We start from the raw sequence: 13,144 nt of genomic DNA, 5'->3' as shown, positions 1-13,144 counted from the left end.
CTTGTTAAAACACCATTGATAAATTGAATCAAGCTCAGCAATGAAGGAATTGAATAGAATAGCTATTAATTTTCACCCTTTCGTCCTGAAAAAAAAAGAATCAGGTCAAGTTAACCTAAAAGCAACAAGAATGAAATACCTTCCCTTCTAATTATAGATTTTAACGGCTTTAATGTTATTGATTTCGCAGCCTTTTATTTAACTGCCTTTAATCTGATTAAGCCAATATGCCAATCCCAGCCGTTTAGTTAAAAGTTCCCATGGGTAAATTTCAGAACATTTTAACATATAATCGATTTTTTTAACAATGGTCTATTTTTGTCGAGCAAATCATCATGCTCATTTTTATGGCAAAGTAGTACCAAGTATTCCATTCATTTTTCTTCATAAACGCGTCATTGAATTCGTTAATTTTTACTTATAGCCAATTGTGACGGTAAACTGCGGGGCGCTTTTAATAATTAAACCCTCTTCTAGAGGAAGTAAGCGTATTGTGGAAAACTGCAGGTTGCTTTTTGAATTGCGATTTCAATTTTTTGCATCGACTCTGTTAGCCGAAGATCATTTAACTAAAATTAAAAATTAGTCGGTGGCCAGCAAAAATGCAAGAGACACTCTTTTACACAATTAGTCTGTTTTTTAACTTGGCACATTAGCTAAACAATCTTCAATTTTGACTTACACAAATGAAGCGAAAAATTTTTGAGGTTTATAGAAACGATTTAGCCTAAAAATTTTTAATTTATTTAGGTCAAGTGACCGTTCGGTGAATAGATTACGTTCGCTCATTCAAAATGCCAACACAGGAAGTAGATCAAATGTATGCTAACTTAGAAATCAATTTTTCATGCTTGTTTTGTTCACATTGTGTTTTTACCATACGTTATGGTGCTTTTTTTCATGTCAGACTGAAGATATTAAGAGAAATATAACACATCAAATCAAGAGACAGGTGTTCGAATGATAAAAAAAGTGTAATATATCCTAAATTTTGTCGAAAGTTAGATTTATTTAGTTTTTTGTTGCGCTTCAAATTTAGCGCGCAACTATGGCTTATGGTTGCAATTTTGGTGTTGGTAACCAATTTTTGTTCTGCGCAAATAAAAACAAGGACATAATCAACAGACTGTTGGAAAAGTGTGAATGAACTCAGAAAGACCAAAAAAATCATTGACTTTCAAACAAAAAATATATCACATTAAATCTATTCAAATTTTAACCTTTGTCCAAAATTGTGACATTTTTTGCTGCTAAAATTAACCCAATTTGAGAAAAGCTGAATCAAAAGGTTTTTGTAACTTTAAAACCAAAACCTAAATAAGCGATAAGTTACTTCGTTCATTAGCACTTAATTAGATCGAATAGTTTGAAAGCAAAAAATTCAAAACTTACGTTAATCTAGGAACTTTTGGAGAAGATACTCTTCTTGAATTGAGCAAGTTTTTTAAGAAACTGAATCGCACAAAAAATCACGAAATGCTCTCAGCTGTATCAATACATCTCAAAAAAGTTCAAAATTTGTCTTCAATTCACTTGAGAAATAACTTTTCCAAACTAATTTTGATAGCTGTAGCATAAAACATTTAAAACCACAGTTCTCTTTGCAATTATATTAAAAAGTCGAGAAAAAATCAACATTTTTTTGTATTTTAACAATTTTTAGGGTAAAGGAAACCTTTGAGCGCGAAAAAAGCTTGACGAAGTAAAAGATTGCTGAACACGTAGCCAGAAAACAGTTTCCAGCAAAAACTAAATGTTAGTGCATTAATCTTAAGGCTTTTAAAAGAGTTAATGCACCCAGCGGAACCAAAAGAACTACGTTTTTGAAACTATTTCATATTTTTGCTTCAAAGGAAAAGTACTTTTTTCAAAAAAAGTAACTCAATTTGAAAACCTGAATTCATAGTAATTTTTTTTTAATCCACCAGGATTTCTAAAATTTAAATCAAGCTTTGAAACATTAAGTCGATCTCTTGCTATTGGAAAGCGTATTTTGCTTTCATGCAGCTCAAATCATTACTAAAATTTCAGCAAAATGATATACGACTGTAGCCTATCTGATGTTTATTATTGAAAGTCACATAAGGTGCGGAAAACAAGCCCACAGCCAGTTAGAAAAAAATGGACTGCAGAAAATTAAAAAACGACTTGGTTTTTAAACATTCTCTTTCAATTTTCAGATTCTTTTATGTTCGACACTTTTTCGTGAAACTAACCCAATTTGAGGAAAACGGATAAAAGAGTAATTGTTTTCTTTCAGCGGAATTCACAAAATTAAATATAACCCACGTTTGAAACTCTAGCTTAACCTCCATTTTCATGCATTGCAAGTTTTACTACTGGATAGCGGCGTAGTTTGCTTTCCATTTGGCGAAGTTAGCTTGAAAATAAGCTCAGACATCAAAACTCCAAAATAGAAAATGAGCGTGAACAAATTTTCATTTTTTCCTGATTTAAAAATGACCCAAATAAGTGAAAATTCACTGCGTTCATTACAACCGTTTATAAAGAAAACACTAAAATGTGTCACACTTTTAGGCCAGTGCATTTCGTATGCTGTCATCTAATTTAAAACCAGTGCATGACTGAATCTCGAATTCTGTATGCGATGGCGCTACTGGTACTGCTACTCCACACGATAGATAGAAAGATAGAAGTTACCACCAAGTAGGGACTAGTCTCAGGTAAAGGCAACGACTCAAAGTCCAAGTACTTGTACTTAAACACACATCACTTCAGTTAATGAGGTCTTTCGGCTAAGTTTAGTAAATGAAATCATTCTGCTAGATTGAATTAATGAGAGCTGAGAACAGTCGTTTAAAAGGTCAGTCATGAAAAGTAAGGAAACTGAAAATTACATGACAGAACTTAAACCACGATAGACTATAGGGGTCTTGCTCATCAGATCGATCTGATTTTTGGTAATCAGCGAGTTTTCACTACAAAATAATATTTTAATGGTTATTTAACTCTTGTCTGACATTAAACGCAGACTTTAGGCTTTCAAAGTACAATTGGTTTGTCGTGAATTGGATCTATTGAACAGGAGTACCCGTATTCTAAGTTTCGGATTTTGAAAGTCGAAAGTTAATAGAACTAGCTTTCGATTTCTTTCCAGAAAGAAAGTTGACCTTCTAGTAGAGAAATGAAAGCCCATTAGTAAATTATGACAAACAGCAGACAAATAAACTGAACCGAGCTGATTAGTACATGGCACGACAGTTGATGAACAGAAGAACCAAACTAAGGTGTTGTTTGTCAATTCCACGAACCAATTATAGCCAGCAGCGAGAAATTAGGCTTTGCCATTTATGCAGTTTGAGCTTGTTTCTGACAAGTTTCTTTTTTGAAGTTATTCCTTTCAAATTTTTCATTAGTTGCCTTATAGCTAAAATGTAAATATATTCAGATAGTCGATAGTTTATCGAAGGCGGCAACTCAATTATTCGCTTGAGCTGGCTAGATAAGACGATTTCGCGTGATAGGACCCGTCTATTAGGGTCTGTCTATCGTCGACTTTAGCATTTAGCATGTGTGTTCATTAGCATGAGGAATATTAATTAATGATAACTTTGCAATTAGTTGATGATTCTTTTGATATGATGATGATGATGATGATGATGATGAACCTAGATCAGGGCAGGGTGAACAATTCAGTATGACAAGAATATCATTTTTCCTCTTAAAAGAGCCCAAAACTCGCCAAACCGAAATAGATCAAGAGAGGATTTTGAGTTATTTTAAAATCAATGAACTTCATTGCATATTTTAAAACAATCTGGCCACTCAAACTAAGTTTCATATCGAACGAAGATAAAATTCGGAAAATAATTGATAATACTTATTGTTCCGAGCACCTAAATTGAAAAAAAATTGGTTTCCATTCTGCCGCCTTCGCAAATTCAGTTATTACGACAAAATGTCACATAGTGACATCTGATCTATCATATCAAAGCCGTCATGAATCGAGCTGCTATGAAAATATCAAAAAACTACCGCTATAGAGAAAAACGGATCAGAATATTTCAATTTTTCATCTTTGTTTACTCATCGTCGCGTTTGGCACTGTACAATGAAGAGACCAGAGATTAAAATATCAAACCAAACCCCCGCCCACAAAAATGAGAATATTTAAAAATGCTCTATGTTTTGTTTTCTAGAAATTTGCAACAACAAAATGCCATAATGATAACTCAGGAATAGATGAGGTATGGTTTGTCCCCCTTATACAAATTAGCATCCTTAGAATCACAACTCAAAACAGATGTACTGTGAAAGACACTGACCAAAATATTCTAAAGATATTAAAACTAGCTGGTAAATTAGCAGACCAAATGATCACCCTGGCCAAGATGCGCTATTAGGGAACGATGCGAATTAGAACAACTTGAATTTATATCTTAATTTTTCCAATTCTTAAGTTAATTTTTCCTTCTTTTTAATATGTAAATGGAAATCGATCAACTACAGTTCTGTCCAATTGAACACTTAACTGAAGCAATAAATATGGACATGCTAACCGACACACATGCTGAAAGCTACGCCCCCAATATGTATTTTACATCACATACTTACTTTGACCTCTGCCACGGTAATGTCAATGACACTTCCCAGTACAATCAGAGTGTCAAAGACATTCCATGAGTCAGCGAAGTAGTTCTGTTTAAATATAAAAGATGTGTGAATAAGGTGTGAAAATAAAGCAGGGCGTGGCCCCATATGACTCACATTCCATTCGGAATAGGTGATGTCAATGACACTGCCCAGCACAATGATAAAGTCAAACACGTTCCACGAGTCGTTAAAATAGTTCTGAAAAGGCACACAAGTTTAAACATCTGATCCTATAATTATAACTTAATTTTACAACCACCATCAGGATAACACCTCCTTGATTAGGCTTCAGGTGGTATTTTTTATTCGGCTAAGCCGGCGTCTACCCAAGTATCATCGTCTTAGTTCCTGCCTGTATTTTTTATTCGGCTAAGCCGGCGTCTACCCAAGTATCGTCGTCTTAGTTTCTTCCTGGTAGGTTTTGTCTCGATGCAAATTTATCGCTAGCAATTGTTAGTATCGACTTGTTCACCTCAACTTGAATTTCATTCGTGTCAAACCTATGAAAACAAATCCGACTTAGTGACTTTCGTCTCATTTATTTTCGGCTAGCTTACCGTGCCATGTTTGTGTTGCATCGCAGAAGGTGCGATGCTCTGCTTCGCCTGTGTAATCAATTCATTTTCGACACTACAATCAGTATTTAAATGGTTTCATGTCCTATTTCCATGGCGCACTTATTTCACGTGATTTTAACGGACAAAACTGAAAAAATATGAACCATTCCGTAAACCATAACTCACCCTCAGCATCCAAAGACGTTTTTAGCTAATTTGCATGTTATACGCCGTGTGATTGCCAGGAAAATCGAATTATTTATCTTGACAAATCGCACCATGAAAAAGATAACGTAAAATAATCAATTTTAGAGCGACAAAGGCAAGCGATGCACTTCAAACATAGTGCGGTCAGTTTATTACCTCCAATTATTACACCCAGTTGACGTAAACTCTATTCAGATCAGTGTGTTTTTCTTTTCAGCCAGGTGATCAAATAATCTGGCGGTTGTAGAAAAACGTTAGTTATTACCTAAAATAGTCATTTAAACAGCGGACCATCAAATCGTAAACCCCAAAATTGGGAAGGTTATTGATCCCCCGCGAATTGAATTTAGTTCAAAATTATTTTTAATTTTAGCATAGTTCTAACTTTGGCATAGTTCTCATATTTCAAACTGAACTTGTCTATGTTTTTGATACGGTTCTCAACTTAAAAATTTAATAATCATCAAAGAAGTATCAAACCTCCAAGACTCAACCAACATAACTCAACCAACATTTTAACATATGAAAACTTTTTTAATTCAACCATAGTTTGCACTGAATGTTAGACTAATTTTGCAAAATATCAATCAATCATCCGCGAAGCAATAAAAATGCAACTGTTTTAGTCAGGGCGAGGGATCATTAGGTACCATACCAGAATCCCCATGCCAGTACCGCCCATGCCATACGATCCTAAATCAATTAAAATCATACGATGAAAGCAAAAAAAGCACGTAGAAGTCTAGTGGGTGGGTGGATTTGTTACCTTTGGGTTGAATGCGATGACCTTGAGGACGAATTCGATTGTGAAGAGGACTGTGAACACCATGTTCATGATGTCCAACACGTACTCGTACTCCGCAGGCTGATTGTGAAACTAAACACACATCAAATATGTGAATGCGATTGCATCCTGACTGTTTGCTGTTTGAGGCAGCTGTTTGGGCAATTTAGAACCATGCGCGAAAGTGCACTGATTATCTTAATATCATACCAAGTGCAACTTTTTCATCAAGAAAATATTTATTTTTCAGAACTTGTTTTAGGAGAGTTCGGATGAAGAGATTTGGCACCATTTGGTTACAAATTATATAATGGAACCAATCGGTGGCTTGTACATAATTTTTTTGCCGGGCGGTTTTCTGAAAATCGGGACAACCAAATCGAAGCCTAGAATGACCGTATTTTGCATAAATTTTCCAGCCAAAAACCGCATTTTCAGTGGCGCGCGATTTTTTTAAATAGAGAATATTGGCACCAAAACGTGTTTAGAAAAAATGAAAAAAAAATAGGATTGTTGGCCAAAAATGAAATGGATGTAGCTGTAATAGGGTCTCACTACTGCACAGCTAATATAATACTGGGTTCTAAAAACGGAGAAGGGGGTGGGGTTGGAGAGGGGGGGGGGGGTAGTTGGTGTTTATAAATTGAATCATCTAAATTAACCGCAGTGACTGACCTTCATGGCGAGGAATATGGTGTTGACCATGATGAGGACGAAGAGGAGATACTCGAAGGGCTGTGACGTCACCAGTTTCCATATCCTCAGTTGCTGTCTGTTGGTGGGAACATACCTCCTCTGTGGCTTCGCTTTTAGTGCAAACTCCACACATTGTCTCTGGTTCTTGTCCAGCTCACCTACAGAGGAAAAGAAAAAGATGCAAGAGTATTCAAGTTGAAAGCCCCAAATTACAAAAAAAAACAGAAAAAATTGAACTTCCTAAATTGATCTCCTCGTCCTAAATTGAACTTTTCTGCCGTATCGGAAAACATCGATTTGAAAGTTGCAACAACTACAAGTCTTCTAAGTAATAAAGGGGGGGGGGGGAGGATGTTAACTTGATCTGCTTTATTTCGTAAGTATGACTGTCGCACTACTATTAAACGAGGTTAAGACGATTTATCCACAAGCTACATGGGAAAAGATCGAGATATGAGCTGTACAGCTCATCAGGAGAACCGCTGTTACGCCTCTGCTTAAAAATTATATGCAATTTTTTGTGGCTATTTTTCGGGGCTGGGTAATGTTGTCTCACCCACAAGCAACGCGCATGGATCGTGGTGGGCTTTGAACATCCGACTTGTCGATTGAGAGGCGGAGACGTAACCACTTTATCATTGCTACTCTAACGATGATTTCAAGGTTTATATTACTAACAGTTTTTGTACTCTTGCTCTCCCTCGGACTGGAAGGTGACGATGACGAAACCGACGAAGATGTTGACCATGAAGAATGCGATCACGATGATGTAGATGAAGTAGAAGATGGCAACCACTGGTCGGTAGTTGTTTATAGGTCCAATGTCAGGTGCACGAGAATCTATCGACTTGTACAGCAATCTTAAGAAAATAGAGGAGAGTTAATGTTCAAATCCCGCTTAGGTCAAATACTTTCGCAATTAGAGAAACACTTATCATTTTATCTGATTTGACAATATTTCAATTTAATATTTTGAATTTTTATTATTTACAACTAAAACTTTTCAAAACTTAAATATTCAAATCTAGAAATTCCTCAAGTAAATATACTTTGCTTACTCTTAAAATTGCATAAAAGCATGTAACACACTAAGAAGTAAACTAAGTAAGTCGTCACAGTCGAAATGAATGTCCTGCATTTTCACTCCATGTTTTTTCACTTTCTCATGTTTCTTCATAATATCCGTATCGTAACAAATTGTACAAAACAGCAGAGTAGAGTTTGAACTTACTGTGGCCACCCCTCGAATGTCATGACAGTGTATAGCGAGAGCATGGCCAGGAAGACGTTGTCGAAGTTGAATTCGTTCACTTTCCACTCCCTGTCCATCACAATCGGACTGTCCAAGTCTCCATTCTTGAACACTATGTACTTGCCCCTAAACACAACAAACAATGCTTTATAATATGGAGGCAACGTTAATTACAGATGAGAGTGCCAATGAAAATTTGATAGGCAGCGGCATGATAGCTATTTTGACTCAGCAGCGGCGGCTCGGCTGCGTCAAAAATGTTCAAAAAAAATGAATAAAGCTTCAAGTTCAACCATTGTTAAGCTGCTTTTTATAATTTATGTTTTGAAAGAAATAATCTCAAAAATGAATTCTATATCTTAAATAAAAGCGAATCTGAAATATTTTTAATTCATCTACTGGGCCTTTCTGTTGCAACAAGACATAATTTGCACATGTTCGCATTTTGAATGGCCGGCCTTATCGAAATTAGGCCGGCCATTTAAAATGCGAACATGTGCTAATTATTTCTTCCTGCAACAGAAAGGCCCAGTAGATGAATGAAAAATGTTTAGGCTGTTTATGATGGTTGTAATTTTACCAACTTTAGTTGATAAAATTTCGTTTTTTCTTTATTTTTTGTCATTCGGCTTTGTAAGTTTCGGCTTATTTTATATCGAATTAGTGGCTTCTTATTGCGTCGTTTGATGACCAAAAGAAATTTTTGTGGGCGTGTGTGTTCTTAGAAGAAGAAGGATTTTTTAAATTTGGAACTTTTTTGAGTTTTTGCTATCAAAAATTTCTGCTCAGAACTTTCGTCTTTGTTACCGCTTAGTAACTTTCAAGTCAGATTCAATCAACCACCCGTTGAATCTGGCGTAGAGGTAACACCAACTGCTTGAGACGGCAAACGCTTGAAGTTCGAATCCGGCTGGGACGTTTATTATTGTCGGCTTAGTTCCGGTAGCCCAAGTTTAGATTTCTTTCGAGTAACTGTAGCAACCATGCTTGAGCCAACAAAGCCCGGGAGTTCAATTCCAGTCGAGACCAGTTTTTTTGCAAACAGAAATTTTTCAGATAGTTCAGATTATGGTTTCTGCTTATTTTTGTCGGCTTAATTCCGCAGAAAAAGTTTTCTTATAACTATTTTTGTCGGCTTCTTTCTAGTATTCTAAATTTTTTTGATAGTGCATATTATTTCGCTTTAATTATATTGGGCTTTTGTTGCAATTTCTATAATTTTTTCCAAACAAAAACGATTTTTTTTTTCATTCGATTTTAATTACCGTCATTTTTTGTATCGCAAGTGGCGCGGAGCTTAGTTTCGCCTCTGTGTCTAAGTTTATCTTTGTTTTATAAGAATCGAATATATATATATTTTCGATTTTGTTGCTTCCGTCACTTTTCTATTCCTATCTTTCAATGTTCCCTTTCGCTTGTGTTCGATTTTTTAAATTTTTTTTTTTCGTTTTTTTTAAAATATTTTTTCTTATTTTGAATTTTTATTTTTCATTATTATAGTCGGAACAGTCTGTGCTACTTGAAAAGCAATCGGATATTGTTGTAGATCATCGCATGTTTACCATAGCTAATATCACTTTCTAAATTTACTATTTATTGCGTATCTACCCATTTTTTTGCAAAACTTCATTAGTCACGAGACCAAAAACTGATAATATGCAAATTCGTTAGCTTCCGCTTGAAACGTGTTTTCAAAGAATATCTTATCTCATTTGAGATTTCTTAAACTGATAAAAACAAATACTAACTGGCAAAGGGAAGCTTCCATTTTCATGGCATCTGAGCAGGCGTAGAAAGTGCCCTAAACCACCAATTCAGTTACATTTATTTAAAAATTTAAAACCCGATTTAATCTATCAATTATTCTTAAGTCCGCAAATTCGCTGAATGATTAAATCACCGGTAATCGCTTTAAATCGCGATTATCTTCGCAAATGCTTCGCAGAATCTACTAGGTAAAACCATTTCAGTTCACCGATTAGTCATTTATGATACAAACTGACCAAAAATAAAAATATTGCCGTTGAATTGCAATTTTTTTTTTCAACAAAGAAATTTTTCAGCTCTTAGGTTCTTTTTCATTCATAACTAGCTAGACTGCTTTTGAAAATTGGCCCAATTTTTGCTTTAAATCACATCAAAGGTATTTTCAAACGTTGAAAAACACTTAGTATGTTTACGAACCAGCGAAGTAGTCAAATTAAAGAGTTATGACTAGTTATTAATCAGTTAGTTAAAAAGGTTGAGTATAGATAAGAAGGAGTGAGTAGTTTTGTTATACCTTGAACAGCTGGACGCCTATCACGGCGAACATGAACTGTAGGAGACAAGTGACGAGCATGATGTTGCCTATGGTCTTGATGGCCACGATCACACATTGCACCACGTGCTAGAAAACCACATAGCGGCAATAGTTAGTTGGTTAGTTATGAAATGAGCAGATAAACAGATAGTTAAGAAGTAGTTATAACTGGTAACACTTTGGTGACTGAGCAGCTAAGAAGCAAAAAATTAGTGACTGGGCATCATAAACAAAAACGCTTCTTATACTGTCTTAGTTAATTCAGGGAGTTAAAATTATGCAACAAAAACACCATTTAGTGACCTATGACATCAGAAAGTTAAGAAACTTTCACGATTATTTTTAAATTTATTTTGATTAGTTAAAATTAAAAGCAAATCTGACAATTGCGCGATTTAGTCACGACTGTACGAGTTTTATATCGTCATCGCGTCTACTCAATTAGATTCGAAACTTCACCTTGAACAGTTGGATTCCGATAACTGCGAACATGAATTGCAGCAAAAACATGACCAGCACTATGTTGCCGATCGTTTTCAGTGCCACAATCACGCACTGTACTACGTGCTACAAAACGATCAAAAATCTAAATTTCTAAACCAATTTGAAGCTGAATTAAATATTCATTTTGATGAATTATTTAATCATATCAATCATTCATTGGCTCAAGCAGTACATAATTAGACAATATTCCTCCTAATTTTCTCGCATTTTACCAACTTTTAAAGAAATATTTCAATTGAATATTCAAAATGATACCTAGAAGGTACAGCAGCTGGTTTAAGATAGGATTACATGCATATCTTTGAGACTAATGAAAAGATGACAGCTGAGATTGTCTTTTCAGGCAGCCGCTCGAGTTTCACATCAGTTTTGTTTTACCAAAAAATTGAAACAAAATCCCGCTTGTTCGTTTAGTAAGAAGATAACAGATAAGCGAAGCTGTACTTCGCAGGCAAGCAAAAATATGGCCCAGAAAAGCTTTCAAATTGTAAGAAATTGCTAAAGTAAGTAAAGGAGCTTTAAAAAATAAAAATTTACCGCCTTCGGAATTCAAGCATGTAGCAACAAATTAAGAGTCTGATGTAAATAAAATAATTGAATTACGTTTACCAACACCAGATACTGCGAGCAATATTGGTCTCCAATTGGTGCCACAAACGGATTTTTTTCTGCTCTCTGTGTTAAAAACTAAGAAGAACAGAGTTAACTCAAAATTATTTTTTGACAATTTCGTTCGAAAATTCAGGTATCAAAATTTTTTTATCAGAAAGTTCTTAAAATTGAAGTTTTGCGTATCTAATTTATTACCCTTGCAATCAGCAAGGATATTGAAATCGGGTAGACTTTTTGTTCCTATGAACAACTTTGTTCACAGAATGATCAAAATTAGAAATCGTAAATTTAGGTTCGGTTAATAATTGTTTTCGAATTGTCATTAAACACCTTCGATCGTGTTTCTGGACGTGTTTTCCGCTTTAGCTGCAATTTTGTTTCAAATTGACTTTTTCTTCAGGTAAGCTGGAGTTAAAATCATGGTTAATTTTATACCGAAAAGTTAGCAGATTTATGAAAATAGATTTATGAAAATATCCTGATTAAAATATGCTGATTTATGAAAATATCCTGATTTATGAAAATATCCTGATACTAGACTTTTTTGCCCGTCAATCACTATGTTCACAGGACTCATCTCCTAGTGGTACTTTAAACCAGAATGAATTCATATTTCTTTGCATATACGGCACATTTGGTCTGGAGGAAACAAATACGCCTTGGACGGTTAAGAATCTTTCGAACAACCCGCTTCAAAAAATAACCGGTTTTTTATTTGTCTGCTTATGTTTCGTCGGCTCATTTTTCACATCGTACAATTATTTTTTTGTACGGGATTTACATTAAAGTTGCTTTTGGTGTTTTGATTGATTTCTGCTGTTTGTAAATTTACTAACAAAGCCTTCGTATATTTTCTTTTTCTGTTTTTTTTTCACTAAAATTTTTATTCTGCCCAGATGATTTCGGCCTATATTTTATCAACTTACTGACCTATTGTTGAGTCGTTTCAATGATAACGTAATTTTTATGCTCCCCTCTGTATTGCACAAAATGCTAAAAACCTTTTGCTTTCGTTTCGAATGGAATTTACTCTATTTTTGTCGGTTGAGTTTTCGCTAGATAAAAGTTCTTGGATTTTTATAAGACATATAGTTGACTGTATTTCTGGACGAGTTTTCCGCATATAGAGCATCATTAAGTTTTAGTTGTAGTTTTTTCGATTTTTTTTCAATGTTTTTGGACTAAGTGGCTATCGTTTTCGTTCCTGTTAACTAGCTTGCTATGCTATTTTTATGTCGTATCGCAAAAAATGCGTAGCTCCGCTTCGCCCGTGTTATAAGTTGATTTTTATATTTTTACCAAGAGGGGAAGCGGAGCGACTACGACTTTTTTTAAATAAAAGCTTCATAATGATTCAGGAGCAGTCACAATCCATATATTCTCTATCAAATTAATGATCCAAAATCGGAGGAATCATTTGTGAAAAACGGAAAAACTGCAGTTATTTAAAAAAGCTAAAAGTCAGATAAAATCATGATTTTCAGTAAAATCTGAATCTTTTGGTACACATATTTCGGTTTTTGATAAATGAAAATGTTTTTGAGAACTAATTGAAATGCTGTTTGAAGTTTTTGATTCAATTTTAGACACGTTCATAGCGAAATTTGACGTTTTAA

At 34.8% G+C, this 13,144-nt stretch overlaps 1 protein-coding gene across 10 annotated transcripts in view; it reads right to left on the bottom strand.

Annotated features, from left to right (window-relative positions):
* The window catches only part of LOC134844147 (muscle calcium channel subunit alpha-1-like), a 181,873-nt gene that overhangs the window by 23,029 nt on the left and 145,700 nt on the right, over positions 1 to 13,144 (bottom strand). For 7 of the 10 annotated variants that reach the window (XM_063860679.1, XM_063860739.1, XM_063860755.1 and 4 more), the window contains 7 exons: positions 10,392 to 10,499; positions 9,859 to 9,911; positions 8,090 to 8,236; positions 7,537 to 7,718; positions 6,838 to 7,016; positions 6,145 to 6,255; positions 4,576 to 4,659 (listed from right to left, as the gene is read on the bottom strand). In XM_063860679.1, the coding sequence (XP_063716749.1) occupies positions 4,576 to 4,659; positions 6,145 to 6,255; positions 6,838 to 7,016; positions 7,537 to 7,718; positions 8,090 to 8,236; positions 9,859 to 9,911; positions 10,392 to 10,499 (864 nt within the window). Of the gene's footprint in view, positions 1 to 4,575; positions 4,660 to 4,728; positions 4,813 to 6,144; positions 6,256 to 6,837; positions 7,017 to 7,536; positions 7,719 to 8,089; positions 8,237 to 9,858; positions 9,912 to 10,391; positions 10,500 to 10,871; positions 10,980 to 13,144 lie in introns of all 10 variants that reach the window. The other 3 variants (XM_063860697.1, XM_063860730.1, XM_063860689.1) reach the window with 2 other exon arrangements.

The sequence above is a fragment of the Symsagittifera roscoffensis genome, chromosome 1, assembly GCF_963678635.1.
Source record: "Symsagittifera roscoffensis chromosome 1, txSymRosc1.1, whole genome shotgun sequence".
In the NCBI taxonomy this organism is placed as follows: Eukaryota; Metazoa; Xenacoelomorpha; order Acoela; family Convolutidae; genus Symsagittifera; species Symsagittifera roscoffensis.
Note: the sequence above shows the minus strand (reverse complement) of the source record. Positions and strands in the feature narration are given on the sequence as shown.